The sequence below is a fragment of the Pezoporus occidentalis genome, unplaced genomic scaffold, assembly GCF_034315485.1.
Source record: "Pezoporus occidentalis ecotype Australia unplaced genomic scaffold, CSIRO_AGI_Poc_V1 ctg54, whole genome shotgun sequence".
Lineage (NCBI taxonomy): Eukaryota > Metazoa > Chordata > Aves > Psittaciformes > Psittacidae > Pezoporus > Pezoporus occidentalis.
The window spans coordinates 7283504-7298661 of NW_026915877.1; the positions used below are offsets into that span (position 1 = coordinate 7283504).

The 15158-nt window shown below is 39.8% G+C and overlaps 1 protein-coding gene across 10 annotated transcripts in view; it reads right to left on the reverse strand.

The window, feature by feature from the left end:
- PCDH15 (protocadherin related 15) overlaps positions 1-15158 on the reverse strand; it is a 370883-nt gene that overhangs the window by 85709 nt on the left and 270016 nt on the right. For all 10 annotated transcript variants that reach the window (XM_062637927.1, XM_062637929.1, XM_062637924.1 and 7 more), the window contains 2 exons: positions 14698-14838; positions 12599-12711 (listed from right to left, as the gene is read on the reverse strand). In XM_062637927.1, the coding sequence (XP_062493911.1) occupies positions 12599-12711; positions 14698-14838 (254 nt within the window). The remainder of the gene's footprint in view (positions 1-12598; positions 12712-14697; positions 14839-15158) is intronic.

The following is a 15158-nucleotide window of genomic DNA, read 5'->3' on the forward strand; positions in this document are numbered from 1 at the left end:
GAGCGTCTGAAGGTATTTTTGTCTGATAATGTTTGCAATACCTTATTGAGCCTCTGACCGCAACTGCCAATGTAGTCATTACCCTGTCAGTCACAGGCTCTGACCGTACCTAACAGCACATTTCTGTCACCGTCATCTGCATGTGATTGGCACACCACTGCCTTACAGTCCAGTCCTGATTAATCTCAAATATTTTAAATGAAACTGTTACTTTCTGCTCTTCTGAACAAAATACCTTCTGAAATATGTGATTTCTAATATTCCTCCCCAATACTTACATGCATGGCTATCCACATGCATACAGTCACTGAGTGCAAGAAAGTCCTGCTTTCCATTCCCAGTAATCCACTTGCATCCCATAAATCTTCGGGTGAAATGGGATATAAACAGCAACTAACACACACTACCACATTGCCACATTACACACCCTACATGGCCACCTCAGCTGCAACTCAGCCTACCCATAATCTTTGTTCCTGAACACTTTCTTTTGCACAACCATTTTACACAATCACAAAATATATTTTTGGACCAATATTTAGTACATTCACATGCTATTTTCCTGTAACAGTCCCAGCAATGTGCAATTTCAGTTGGTCAATCTTCACTTTAATGTCTTCACAGAAATAGTAAACGGTATCTTGTCAGCATGCAAGATAGGATGGATTCTAGGACAGGCCCCCATTGCTGCAGTGCAACAAAACCCCTGTAGGATCCCTGGACCCACTGAAATTGCCCAAACTCTTCCTGACAACCTGTGGTGAGAAAAGAGGGCATAAAAGCAGCAAAGTGTAAAAAATGGGCTTTGTGCCATGCTGAGATAAGATTGGTATCTGATGGCTTCAGATTTGGGAAGAATGAAAGAATTTAAAATTAACAAAATAGATGTTCAATAGTAAGTCCTCTGCACCACTCTTCTGACTTGGTTACCCCTGCACAAATTTAAGATTTGTTTGTATTTTTTTGAGGCCTCTACTGCATTGCTTACTCTACTTCAGTATGAAACCATGCCACAAAATGTGCTTGCCCCTTAGGGAAAAAAAAAAAGCAACCCTGAACTAGAAGAACAAAGGGACTAAAATAAAGTCATTGCTCGTACACAAAACACACGGAAAAGAGATACAAATTGAAAAATTGTAATAATTTTAGTTTGCTATGTCTCAATTACGTGTATCTTGATCAGAGGAGGAAATGTAGACAGAACGTGTCATATACATTGCAGAGCATAACCATTAACATCGAAAGTTAAATTTTAACTTTTCCTTTTCTGCTTATTTTTTCCCTTTCCAAAGCACATCAGACTCTGGTCAGTTTTTCAATTTGCCTGATATCCAATATGCTTTAAATTCACCATGAAACTTTTCTATCTCCAAAAGCATGAACATGAGATTAAATAAATATTAAATTTTAAACCAGCAAAGCCAGTAATAAATTGGTTTAGTACTGAAGTTTAATAGTGTGATGTGCATGTACTCTGTATTAGAGACTTCAGATGACTCTACATTGTGGATTATTATTTCCATCCATGGAGGTCCATAAACATACCTCAGGATTTAACTCGTTTTGTTTGCTTGTTTGTTTAATAATATTGCTAAGATTCTTAGCTCAACTTGATTAAAATGCCACCTGGACTTCTCCTGGTAAAATCATTTCCCTACCTTCTCTCACATTACAGCTTCTTAAATCATTCAAGTCTCAAAGGCATTTTACCTGAAACTATTCCATGCTCTTCTATCTGAAACATGTTTCTGAGCAGCATACCCATTCCTGTACAGACACTTTTCATCTGATGCCTCATGGGAAGTGATTTCACTTGGGTTTTTTCTTGTCTGATGCTTTGCATTAAAAGAAGATATATAAGCTATTTGACCCAACTGAATTCATATATTTTTATGGAGAAAAATCAAGCGTAGACAGAAGACTAGAGTGTCTAAAGTGAGACAAGCTAACAGTGAAGTTATATGGAAACTAAAACAGCTAATTACATCTCTACAAACAGAAACACTTAAGTTGGTCTGAACACGCAGCTGAGTTTTTAAAATTGTGAAAAACAGTACAAGTTTCTAACTAGTGCAGCAAAATAAATAGTAAAGAAACAAGAAAGCAAGATGTAAACATGATGATGGCAATTCTTTTAAACCTTTCACCAATGCATTTACACTATTTTGGCTTCCTGTCCATGCTCAAAAAAAGAAGGACATGGACACATATTAGAACAATAAACCCCCATTGCTAGGAGGCTAATAGTGCAACTGTAACAATCTGAACAGTTTATCAGAGACAGTGATTTTTTTTTTTTTTCCCTCTGGAAAAGAGTATTTTCTTCTTAATTAGATGTATTTTTCAAGCAGTTTATCTTCAAAATGTCCTAAAAAAAAGGGTCATGTATTCCTTACTACCCTTAATACCCTTACTTGCTGTCTTAATTCTCAGATTGGTTCAAGACATTCTGACCTTTTCATGGTATTTATCTCTAAAACAGATGACAGGGGAATCTGGACACAGTTATAGTGAAGCCCTGTCATAACCTATTATCTTCTAAGCCAAATGTCAAATTTTGTTCCTGTGAACTCTTTGTCACGAGGCATTAATACGTTTGTGTTATCCCACCAATCTTCCTAAATTAAAGCTAAGGACATGAAGACATGAAAATTTCTGTCAAGATTACTACAGAAGCAAAAAAGGAAAAAAAAAACAACCCCCAAAAATCCCATCAGGCACAATGTAGGACACACTTACATACTTGAATTGGTCAGCCAGACCAATACCAATAGGATCAGTTCTAAGACCAAGGATAATGCTGTGGCTTTGCTCTCTCATAATACGCTGCTGAAAGCCAACACAGTTTAATACTACAGATGTGTATTATTTCTATTCCATATTCACATTCCCACAGTGACTTAGTTCTACATTTCATTAAAATGCAACATGGTGTTGAAAGCTCTGACCCTCATCCTCACCAAGCACAGATAAGCAGATTCCCTACATGGATCTGGACCCTGTGTTTACTTTTTCTGGTATAACCAGGTAATATGCAGCTAGATTAATTTCACCATAATATTTCATTGGAAAAAAATACTTAAAATGAGAGTTTCCTTTTCATTTCATAAAAAGAATAGAAGTTTTTAATAAAATGCAACATAGCACTACCAAAACAAGGAAAAACAGAGGAAAAAGAATGATCCTTCTAGTTCACTGTCATCATCTGCTAACAAGCTCACTAATTTTTCAGTGGCAAACCACCATCCAGTATCTGCTGTAGAAATAATTTCCTAATTTTTATAACCTGATGCAAAGAGTGCTTTCTTGTATTTATTACAAACCAAGTACTAGAACACCACCATAAAATATCAATTCCAAAGGCAACGTCATACATATTTTGCTAAAACCAAGCTTCCATTGACATCTGAGGCAAGTTAGAAATGCATGTTGGAACCTATGCATCATTCACCTAGCTTCAGTTTGAGGAAAACATTGGCTATTTCACCTCAAAAATGCTTCATCAAAAATGTCACCAGTGGTATTTCCCTTGTTTTCAGGATTTTAATTAATAAAATTTAAATGTAAATTCTGTTATGGGAAAGATGAGTGAAGCAGTGGTAAGATTTGGACATCTTGGGAAAAGGATCACTCAAATGGATGCTCTATATCTTCCATTATCAAACAAAATACTTTTGAGAGACAAAACTAAAACCCCAAGCACTCCTCTTACAGGGGGGAAAAGACCCCTTAACTGAGCACTACTTAAAATGGCAGTGAACTGTAATAGGGAGGAAAAAATGAGACCTTAACTAAACAGAGGCTTAAAGAAATACAGCTCATGAGCAGCCTCATGAAAAAAAAACTGCATCTAAGCAGAAGTTTATATAATGCCACTTCAGCACGTGGTTTCATTTAGGAAACATCTTGATTCCCTGAATAACATTATCTTACTTACAGAAAGCAAGGTAGGAATTCCCAAATTACTTCTCAAAGCAACATGTCAGAGAAAAAAGTAAATCAGTAAGAGAATAGCTTTGGAAATCTCACTGTTGCCAGCAACCCCAAAAATATTCCCTTCCCCTCCAAATCCCTGATATATATGGTTTGGTTTTTTTTCTCCTGTTCTGCTCTTTACTTGAACAAAGGATGTTCTCAGCTGCAGTCCTCATTTCTGACCAGAACTTATGACTCCTTACTTTTTTAAAACTTGCATCGATGATTCTGTTCCTCTCCCTGAAATAACTAATTTCTTTTAATACTTGTCTTTATCTCTCATGCATTGTAAAGAAAGCTGACCGAAGTAGTACGATACTCATGATAAGAAAAGCACAGCTCCTTCTTGGACGACGCCTTGGATGATATGATTTAGCATGAGGTGTCCCTGCCCATGGCAGGGGGGCTGGAACTAGATGATCTAAAGGTCCTTTCCAACCCTAACCATTCTATGATTCTATGATTTATGACATTGTGAGCAGTGTTCTGGCACCTTTTCAAAGGAGGCACCAAATGAGAGGGATTTGAAACATTAAATGCTACCTATACCTTCAATGCCACTGTCCAGGATTCCCCATTTCCTATTTCACAATGAGAATAACTATTTGACTATAAATAACTTTTAACAGCAGTAAACCAGACAACTGGAAACAGGCTCTTTGAATAAAACTTCCAACTAACTCCTGATATCCCTCCATAATTTTGTTTTTTGAAATCCTCTGATACACAGCCATTTGCTTGGATGGTCTCTGTGTGTAGTATTGAAAGATATAATTAAGTGGAAAACATTATATTGAGTATTCTACTGCAGGAAGTCCACATGTCACAAAATCTTTTTTTAACCAGAACACATTTTTACAGCAGTGCTGTTACTCAGAGAACTAAAATGCGACATTACATTTACATGAATAACCTCAAATTCTTAACTTTGTGTATTTCCTCATAAACTGGAACCAAACTTCATATTACAGGTGGACACATCTTTTCAAACAGGTTGGGGACCTATAACGCAATACTAACAGAAGCCAAAAGTTTCCAGTATTTTCCTTTTTCTGCTATGAAATGGCTGAACACCTGTTTAATGTGCCCACAGGCAATAATTAGGAATCAGTGACGGTGCTTTTGGTTAACGTTTCCTGCTGCAGTAGTATACTGCTATTAGCAATGACCTTCTAGTTGCAGAGGATGTGATATTTATTAACAAAACAAGAAAAAGATTCCAAGTTCCTTTGAACTTCTACTTTTTAAAAATAAGAACATATTCATAAAGAGAACAGGCTTGCTAAAAAAAATCCCACAACTTTATATTCATCTGAGGTTCACCTCACATCTGGTGTTCATTGTTTCGTAGTGCTGCTAATTAGGATCTGTTAATTAAGAACTGAAAGTGCTGCCATTACTTGTTTGGAAGAAATGGAAACTTCAGGATCAATTACTTACTCAGACAAAAGATGATCTGGGCAGAGCCATCAGGACAATAAAATAACAGGCTGGGAAAAGAGGACTAAAAGCAGCTGATTTGATTTTCCCAAGCAAGTGGGCAATGATTCTAGAATGAGGTGGAAGGGACCTTAAAGGTCATCTAGTTCTAACCCTCTTGCCACAGCAGGGACACCTTCCACTAGGCCAGGTTGCTCAAAGCCCTGCCAAACCTGGCCTTAAACACTTCCAGTGATGGGCAGCCACAGCTTCTCTGTTCCACTGCCTCACCACCTTCATACTAAAGGATTTCTTCTTAATGTCTGTTCTAAATCTACCCTGTTTTAGCTTAAAACCATTCCCCCTTTTACTATCATTACATGCCATTTTAAAAAGTCTCTCTCCATATTTCCTGTAGGTCCCCAAAGGTACCCATGTGCTGTAAGGTCTCCCCAGAGCCTTCTCTTCTCTTGGCTAAACAAGACACTCTCTCAGCCTGGCTTCGTAGGAGAAGTGCCATAGCCCTCTGATCATCTTTGTGGCCCTCCTCTGGACTTGCTCAAGCAGATCCACATCAGTCTTGTGATGGGGCCGCAGAGCTGTATGCAGCACTGCAGGTGGGGTATCACAAGACTGGAGTAGAGGGGGAGAATCACCTTCCTCAACCGGCTGGCCACAGTGCTTGTGGTGCAGCCCAGGGTATGGTTGGCTTTCTGGGCTGCATGCACACACACCCCTGGCTCATGTTGAGCTTCTTGTCAACCAACACCCCGAGTCCTTCTCCTCAGGGCTGCTCTCAACCCAGTCTCTGTCCACCCTGTGTCTGTGCTTGGGATTGCCTTGACCTAAGTGCAGGACCTTGCCCTTGGCCTTGTCAAAGTTCATGAGACTTGCACAGGCCCACCTCTGGAGCCTGTCAAAGCATCCCTTCTCTTCAGTATGTGAACCACATTTCTCTCCAGTATGTTAACTGCATTTCTCTCCAGTATGTTAACCGCATCACACGGCTTGGTATCATCAGCAAATTTGCTGAGGGTGCATTTGATATCACTGTCTATGTCACCGACAACGGTGTTGAGCAGTGGAAGATTCAATACCGAACCCAGAGGAACATCACTTGTCACCAGTCTCCACTTGGACATTGAGCCATTGACCACAACTCTCTCAGTATGATCATCCAGCCAATTCCATATCCACTGAGTGGTTCAAATCCATGCCTCTCCAATTTAGAGGCAAGGGTACCATGCAGGATAGTGTCAAAGGCCTTGTACAAGTCCAGGTAGATGATGCCAATTACTCTTCCCTTATCCACCAATGTTGTGGCCCCATCATAGAAGGCCACCAGATCTGGCAGGCACAATTTGCCATGAGCAAAGCCATGCTAGCCTGTCACCAATCACCCCCTTACTGTCCAGTGGCTTAGCACAGTTTCCAGGAAGATCTGCTCCATGATCTTGCTTCAAGCACCAAGGTGAAACTGACTTGCCTGTAGCTCCCTGGGTCTTCCTGTTTTCCCTTTGTAAAAACAAGGGTTACATTTCCCCTTTTCCAGTCAGCAGGAACTTCACCAGACTGCCATGACTTCTCACGTATGATGGATAATGGCTTGGCAACTACACCTGCCAGCTCCCCCAGGACCCATGGATATATCCTGTTAGTCCCATGGACTTGTGCACTTTCAGTTTCCTTAGATGACCTTGAACCTGATCTCCTCCTACAGCAGGCAGCTTTTTATTTCCCCAATCCTTGCTTTTGCCTTCTGTGACTTAGCGTAGCTAGAGCTCTTGCTGGTAAAGACTGAAGCAAAAAAGTCATTGAGTACCTCAGCCTTCTTCATGCTCTAGGTGACCAGGTCTCTCGCTTCCTTCTGGAGAGGGCTCGTATTTTCCCTTGTATTCCTTTTAACCCCAGTGTACCTACAGAAAATTTTCTTGTTGTATTCCTCAGGGCTTTAACCCCAGTGATCTCTACCTGACTATTTCTCTGTATTCCTCTCAGGCTATGTTGTTTCCACCTTCTGCAGGCCTTCTTTTTATGCTGGAATTTGCCTAGGAGCTCCTTGGTCATTCACGAAGACCTCCTGGCACACCTGCCTCAGTTCTTTGTCAGGATGCATCGCTCCTGAGCTTTAAGGAAGTGATCCTTGAATATTATCCAGTTTTCTTCTTCCTTCCAAGGAAGCCAAAGATGTGGCTGTTTCACCAGCACTAAGTAGAATGAGATCAAAATCAGCATTAAAAACCTTACTAAACTGTGCAAATGGCCACAGCCTGGTTTGGGCAGCAATGCAGAAATCTCACATGCCATTTGCTGGCACCACTATCTTCACAACCTTGCTGTACCCAGCAACCTCGGGCTTTTGCTCTCCAGCCTGTCACTTTTGCTGGAGAGAAGCAGTGGCAGTAGCAGCTCAGGCCTTGTCCGTACACTGCTGATAACCACCACATGCATCAGCTTCAGCACTTGTGCCTCCCTTTGCTGTCAGTGTTTTGGAGAACCAGCAAAATCTGACTGCCAACCATTTTCCTGGGAGATGCAGTGAGAAGAGCAGCAGTAGCAGCAGCGCCCTTACCGTGCAGCAAAAGGTCGAGTGGGCTCAGAAGTGGACTAGTCATCTACAATTAAATGTCTGCATGTTACAGACCTTTGATCCTTTTTAATTTTTGCCTCTTCACACGTTGCGTTTTTGTGGAACAAGCAAATAATGCTTGGTTTGGAAAACACTTTATTTAGCAGTTACTGCTGCTGTCATCTTTCTGAAAGTCATATTCAATATCCATGACAAGGACAGACAAGGATCCAAGTAGAAAGTATCCACATTGTTAATGCAGTTAAATTCTGTGGCTTCAGAATGAAGATGTAGGCTAGGAACACTGGGATAGCCTGCAGTACCAGCTGAAGTCCAGTGAAGGCAGTCAGGCTCACATCTAAGGATGCACTAGAGAGAGATATCTGTGGGCTTTGCAGTGTGTATCGATGCCCCCAGAAGATGGCCATGTGTAACAAGCACTAGGAATGCATCATCTGGCCCTCATAACTATGCTACTGCTTCTGCCCCTGGGGTGGCATCTTCACAAGCTGCTTGACCAGATCAAGCAGACCTGCTTGGCTGATGCTGCTCTGCTTCTAACAGGACTTGAGTGTACAGGGAGAAACGTGGTAAAGCAGGCTGCACACAGCCTGCTGGGATGCTTGGCATTGACTTCCTAGTTCCCACAAAAGGGGTTACTTTAGCGTCATCTATCTTAGTCATTAGGAAGGAACTGTATTTTATCAATTGTCAAAAAGCAACTGCTCCATGTTGTATTTTATGGTTCTCAGAGCTCTTAGGTTCCCTTTCCTGTTTTATATGTATAGAGCAGCAGCATTTAGAAGTCTCCAGTATAATTTACAATCCAAACAAGGATGGTGAGGGGAAAAAGAGACTAATTAATTTACCCCAAATTATGGAATGATGCAGGAGAGGTAGTGACTAAAATCGAAATCTCCAAAGCTCATCTACTTGACTGCTGCCTTGTGTGGAAGTCACTTTAAGACACAAATAATAAATCAAAGCCTCTGTTAGTGTGAACAGGACTCCAAGCAGAGACCCAAATGCACTGGTGTACTTCTGACATCAGAGACCTGCCAGACCAACGGCTCAAGGCAGAATTATACTTTTATCTCCCTATCTGCCTAACAAGGATATGCCTTTTTGACCATGCCATCTGGTGCCCTCTCTCCTAGTTGTTGTTTTTTTTTGTGCGTGTATTTATTTCTGATTTGGAATACATGCTGCAACTGCACAGGCAGCTTTATTCTGTAAAACTGTTCAACTGTGACCTTTCTCTGAATACACAGAAATGAAGTTTGTAAAACAGCTATAAAATGGTGCCGGAATCATCCAGATTATGATAATTATGTAAGCAAAGATCAGTACTAATCCACTCTAAAGCCACTAATTCCCAATCCTTTAAAAATTCTCGTATCCACACCCAGTGGCTTATCATTTGGCAAGTAGCACTATTACTCTGTACTGACATTTACCCTAAAGATACACCATGTCAAATGAAAAACAAGGTTATATGAAACCTGCCAGCTTCGGGTTGCATCGCTGTTAAGAAACCAAACATGAAGTGCAGTTTGCAGAGTGTGACAATCCCTGAAAACCTTAGGAATCAAAACGAGTCCTGCTCCAAAATGTCTGAGGGAAGTTTCAGAACTGAACCAGAAAGTTATGAGGGTTTTTTTTCATTTAATTTCTGACACTGAAGAAAATGAGTGAATGCCTTTGCTGTCTCCAAAAGATTTAAGGAGGCTTTTTACAATGGTGTGCATCAAAGAATTTACCAAGAATGGAATAGCACTATTTCTTTGGAAAGAGAAACTAGGCTATTCAACTAACCTTGATGAATTTGCATGGAAGAGAAGATAACATGGGTTATTCAGTGGTCATCTAAGGGTATTATGGGATATGAGCCACTTATTTCTGCAAGCTTTCTTCACTGCAGTGAGATAAAAGTTTTATCCTACCCTAGGATAAAACTGAAGCTCAAGGTGGCCTCAGGAAGCATGAGCTCAGTTCATTGTTCAGAAGGCAATGCAAACTTTGCCTGTGCTCCTGAACCTGCAAGTTGCTTCTTATAATCCTGCAAACAAAAACCTTGCGTTGCTTGACATAACTGCAAGATGCCTCTTCTACATTGGAGAGGTAGATCACAAAGTGCTCCAAGTACTTCTGAGGCTGGGCTTGAGCTGGATTTGGCCTGAGCAGTCTAGAACTGAGGCTGCATGGTAGCCTCTTCCAAAACATACTGTTGGGGATCACATTTGTCACCAGATGAGATTCAAAGACAAGATCTTTAAAGGTGAAGGCCATTTGGAATAAAGTTATAAAAGAAAAAGGCAACAAAGCGCATTACTAAATATGCTTCTAGCAGTGAAGAGTCTTCTTTAGCGGTTCCAATCCCCTGTCTGGCTCCTGAGGCTAGATAAATTAGCTTTTGTAATTTACCCAAAATGTGGATTATCATGGAAAGGTCTCATAGTACTATATTTTCATATCCTTTGTTAAATGTAACTACACATTTTTTTTTCCTCACAGCTATGCATATTGGACCTGTTCACTTTTGTCTTGCAAATAGTAGCCCACAAGTTAAGACTATTACAGAAAGGCTTTAAATATTATTCAGAAATTGATGCACTGACATGATATCTGAAATTATAGTAACCAATGGAAACATTTTCAAAGGACTATCTTTTGATACATTACTTAAACTGCACTTCATACATTTAAAGATAACTAATAAAATTAGGGAGCAGCAGAAATTATCCCTCTCAAGAAAAATCTTTCCTCAAAATATAATTTGCACTATCATTAAGTGCAAAGTTTATAATTTTGCACTATTCCTTCAGGTTTCATTTTTGTTTCAAGATTTATTACAACAATAGTAGAGGACTGTCCTGGGTTCAGCAGTAGCAGTCATGTTTCTCCTTCTTGGTAGCTGGTGCAGTGCAGTGTTTTGACTTTCGGCCTGGGAACAGAACTGATAACAAGGATGTTTTGGTTTGGCCAAGGACTTTGTGAGCCTCATGCTCTGCCAGGGAGGAGGGGAAGCCGGGAGGAAGCAGAGACAGGACACCTGACCCAAGCTCGCCAAAGAGGTATTCCATACCACAGCACGGCATGCCCAGGAGGTAACTGGGAGTTAGCCGGAAGGGCTGGGAGACTGCAGGGTTGGAGGAGGTATCGGTCGGTGCTTGGTCGGGCTGAGGGGGGCGAGTTATCGGTCGGCTGGTGGTGAGGTGTTGTATTCTCTTCCCTTGTTATTTCCTTTATCATTGTTATTATTGGTGTTAGCAGTAGTGATTTGTGTTATACCTTAGTTACTAAGCTGTTCTTATCTCAACCCGTGGGAGTTGCATTCTTTTCGATTCTCCTCTCCGTCCCTCTGGGAGTAGGGGGAGGGAAAGAAGGGGGGGGGGGGTGTGAGTCAACGAGTTACCTAACTGGGTTTAAACCACGACAAGGACTAATAGTATTTTGCTATTTTTGATTTTTTTTTAAGATATTGCTTCAAAATCTTAATATTCTAATCATCAGGAAAAATAGCACAAATATAATGAATTTTTGTCTGAACTCCTTAAGACAGGTAAGCAAGTCCTCTCGTTAAGGTCTGCTGAAGCCAATAATATTATATTCAGTTTCTGTTTTCTAATTTTCTGCAGTAGTTTGCTTTGAAAATATACTACTTTGAAAATCCCACTATATTCTGATACTAATAATGTCACTGCATTGGAATCAAGAGCACATATTGCAGCAAGGCTGCAACTTCTTGATATCAGGAGGCTGGTTGCATTGATCATATAACTTCCTACTATTATATAGATGTCAAACCACCTATGAACACACTCTCTATAACAAAATAATCATATTTTGCACTATTTTTTTAAACTTAATTTTAAGAAAATAGGATTGATTTTATTAAATTGCCAGAGGGTAAACTTTACCAAATCATGAAGCTGTAGTAATAACTATCATCTTCCCTTCTAATGTCAAAGAGTCTGAATTATCTCACATCCCACATAAATGGTTTATAGAATCAAAACACACTCAAATATGACTGACATTTTCCAACAGCTTCTGAGACGATAATTTCAAACAAACCTTTCCTCACTGTCATTGTTATCTACAGTCCAGATCTTTTCAGTTAGAGACAACCTGTTAAGACAGTAAAAGTGCACCACAATCTAATATGATTAAGGAACGGCTGGATGCAAAACAACTTGTGGCTAAGAGAAAGAAGAACCCTCAAGTACTTTGCCACCCTCACTTTGTCAAACAGGAGTGCTGCAAAGAAGTCTTGCATGTAATTTCACACAGTCATGCTTCTGCTGGATTTGAGGGCTGACCGCTCTATCCTCAGAGCAACACCCAATTTATTTCCTGAAGAATAGTTCATATCAGTAAATATGTTACCAGTCCTAAGTACATAAGGGTTTTGGTAATTCTGTTCAAACCTTATTTTTGTGTCTTATTGTTTTCCGTGAGCCAAAAATGAACAGCAGAAGGTACAAAAGTTCAGGTATATGCAGGGAAAGCACTTCCACACCCACAATGTAGTATTTTTGTATCCCATATATCTTAGAATAGCATTCAAACAGGAACTTACTTCAACTTAAAAAAAACCCAAACAGTTGTCATGTGAATGAATAAATGCTTTACCTGTATTCATCCTGCGTAAAACGTGGAATTACTGATGGCTGCAGTACAGCAATTTCTACAGTGGTGGTGTTGAACTTCACAGGATCCCCATCATCATATGCAATGACCACTAGCTATAAACAATACAGAAAATCACTCTCTTATTATAGGCATGAATACTTTTTATACTGACTTGCAACAATACCTTTCATATTTTCAGAGTCTAAAAAGTCAGATGAGATTTTATTTCACTGCAAATCATATATTGCATAAAACCCCCCCATAAACTAAAAAGGTGACAGCCACCCAAAAGCTGAACCAGCTGCTAGAAAATGTAGAAATACACAGTAAACTGGAATTAAAATACAACAGTCTTGTAAAAACACCTCTCCAAAACACACCGCCAATCTCAAGTACATTTTTCAGGGGATTTCCTTCACATCTAATCACAGACTGTCTTCACTCAGAAATCCAGAATCAATTTCACTCTCTTGAATGGTATATAATTCTGTTCTACATTTATGCATTTTTTCATTGAAAAATCACCGTATCTTCCAATAAACAGAAAAAGTGTTGCTGACATTAATATCTAAAACCACAGCTTGATATAAAAACAAAAAAAATAACATTACCTTACCCCCTAAAAAAAATCCTCTAAAGAAAAGAGATCCTTGTTCTGGCTTCTGCTGGGATAAAGTTAATTTTCTTCCTCATAGCTGGTACAGTGCTGTGTTTTGGCTTTAGTTTGAGAATAAGGCTGATAACACTCCTATATTTTAGTTGTTTCTAAGTAATGTTTACCCTGATCAAGGACTTTTCAGTCTCTCATGCTCTGTTGTATGAGTGGAGGCACACAGGCAGGACAGCTGACTCAAACTAGCTAAAGGGATATTCCATACCACAGAACATCATGCTTGGTATATAAACTGGGGGGAATTGCCTGTGAGCCACCAGTCACTGCTTGGGGATGGGCCAAACATCAGTCTGTGGGTAGTGAGCAACTGTATTGCACGTTACTTGTGTTTCCTGAATTTTTATTTCTCCTTCTTTTTGGGTTCCCTATTATTATTATAATGATTGTTACGATTTTTATGATTATTATATTTTATTTCACCACACCAGCAAGTAGGCTGGAAGTGCACAAAGAAGTTGGGAGGGGGGACAGCTGGGACAGCTGACCCCAATTGACCAAAGGGATATTCCATGCCAAATGGCATCATGCTCAGCATATAAAGCTGGGGGGAGAAGGAGGAAGGCAGGGACACACACACACATTCAGAGGGATGGCATTTGTCTGCCCAAATAACTGTTACATGCGATGGAGCCCTTCTATCCTGGAAACAGCTCAAAATATACCTGTTAACGGGAAGGAGTGAATGAATGCCTTGTTTTGCTTTGTTTGCATGCACAGCTTTTGATTTCCCTATTAAACTGTCTTCGTCTCAACCCACAAGTTTTCTCATTTTCACTTCTCCGATTCTCTGCCCGATTCCGCTGGGGGGAGAGTAAGCAAATGGCTGTGTGGTGCTTAGTTGCTGTCTGGGGTTAAAGTATGACACCTACACACTTCAATTTTAATTTTTAACTACCACCTCCACTTATGGATTTAAATGGGGATCTCTGTTACAATGATTTTGATTAAAATCATAACTTAGTCCATACTATTTACACTTGAGACTCTTCAGGAATGATAACAACACAACAGTAATTTAAATCTCCTTAACGACAGAGACTTGTGAACAGGAAGTACCAAACTATCCACTGTACAACAACTTTACAAGATATCTCGTTGTTCTTAAGAAGTTCTCACAAAATTGCTATGATGACAGCCCTGTTGAAAACAAAGAGATCAGCAAGGTAACTTTCAAAAGATGAGGTTGCCTCCCTGTTTCTTCCATCCTCCTAACAGTAGCAATCACATCCATTCAAAATGTTTCTGAAATTCAAAAAAGCACAGGATAGGTGCCAGGAAGAAATTAATAAAGTAAAGAAATGAACAAAATCAAAATTTCACGTCTTTCTATGCAATATAAAACAACATAGAGAAACACAAAGATAGAAGGAAATCTATCAAATACAGGCAACATTTACTAACAATAAACAGCTATATAAGTTCATACCTTAAACACTGTACTTGGCTCTTCATTTAGGTTTACTCGGGTTACTACACGGCCCGAGTTTTCTTCCACGTCAAAAATGCTAGCACTGTAAGGAAACTGGACAACGTCTACTTTGTATCGGACTCGACTTGCTGGTGTGCCCTGTGAGGCAAGAACAAAGTAATTTACATATTTTTGTATTTTTACACAACTCATTAAGTTAGTAAAGGATTAAAAAGCAACACTGGCAATCAGATCATCACAAACAAAACTTTCTGTTTGTCTTCCTTAGAACTGGATTTGTTACTGAGCATGCCCACTGTTTCCACCCAAAATACCTTACAGTGACATCTGAGAGGTCCAGTAAGAAAACGACCACAGGTTTGGAAAGCAGAGAGCTGAAAAATCCACCTACTTAAATACAGGCATAAGCAGTAATCTGCTTTATAACTACTGCAATTTTTAAATAACAGAAGATAGGC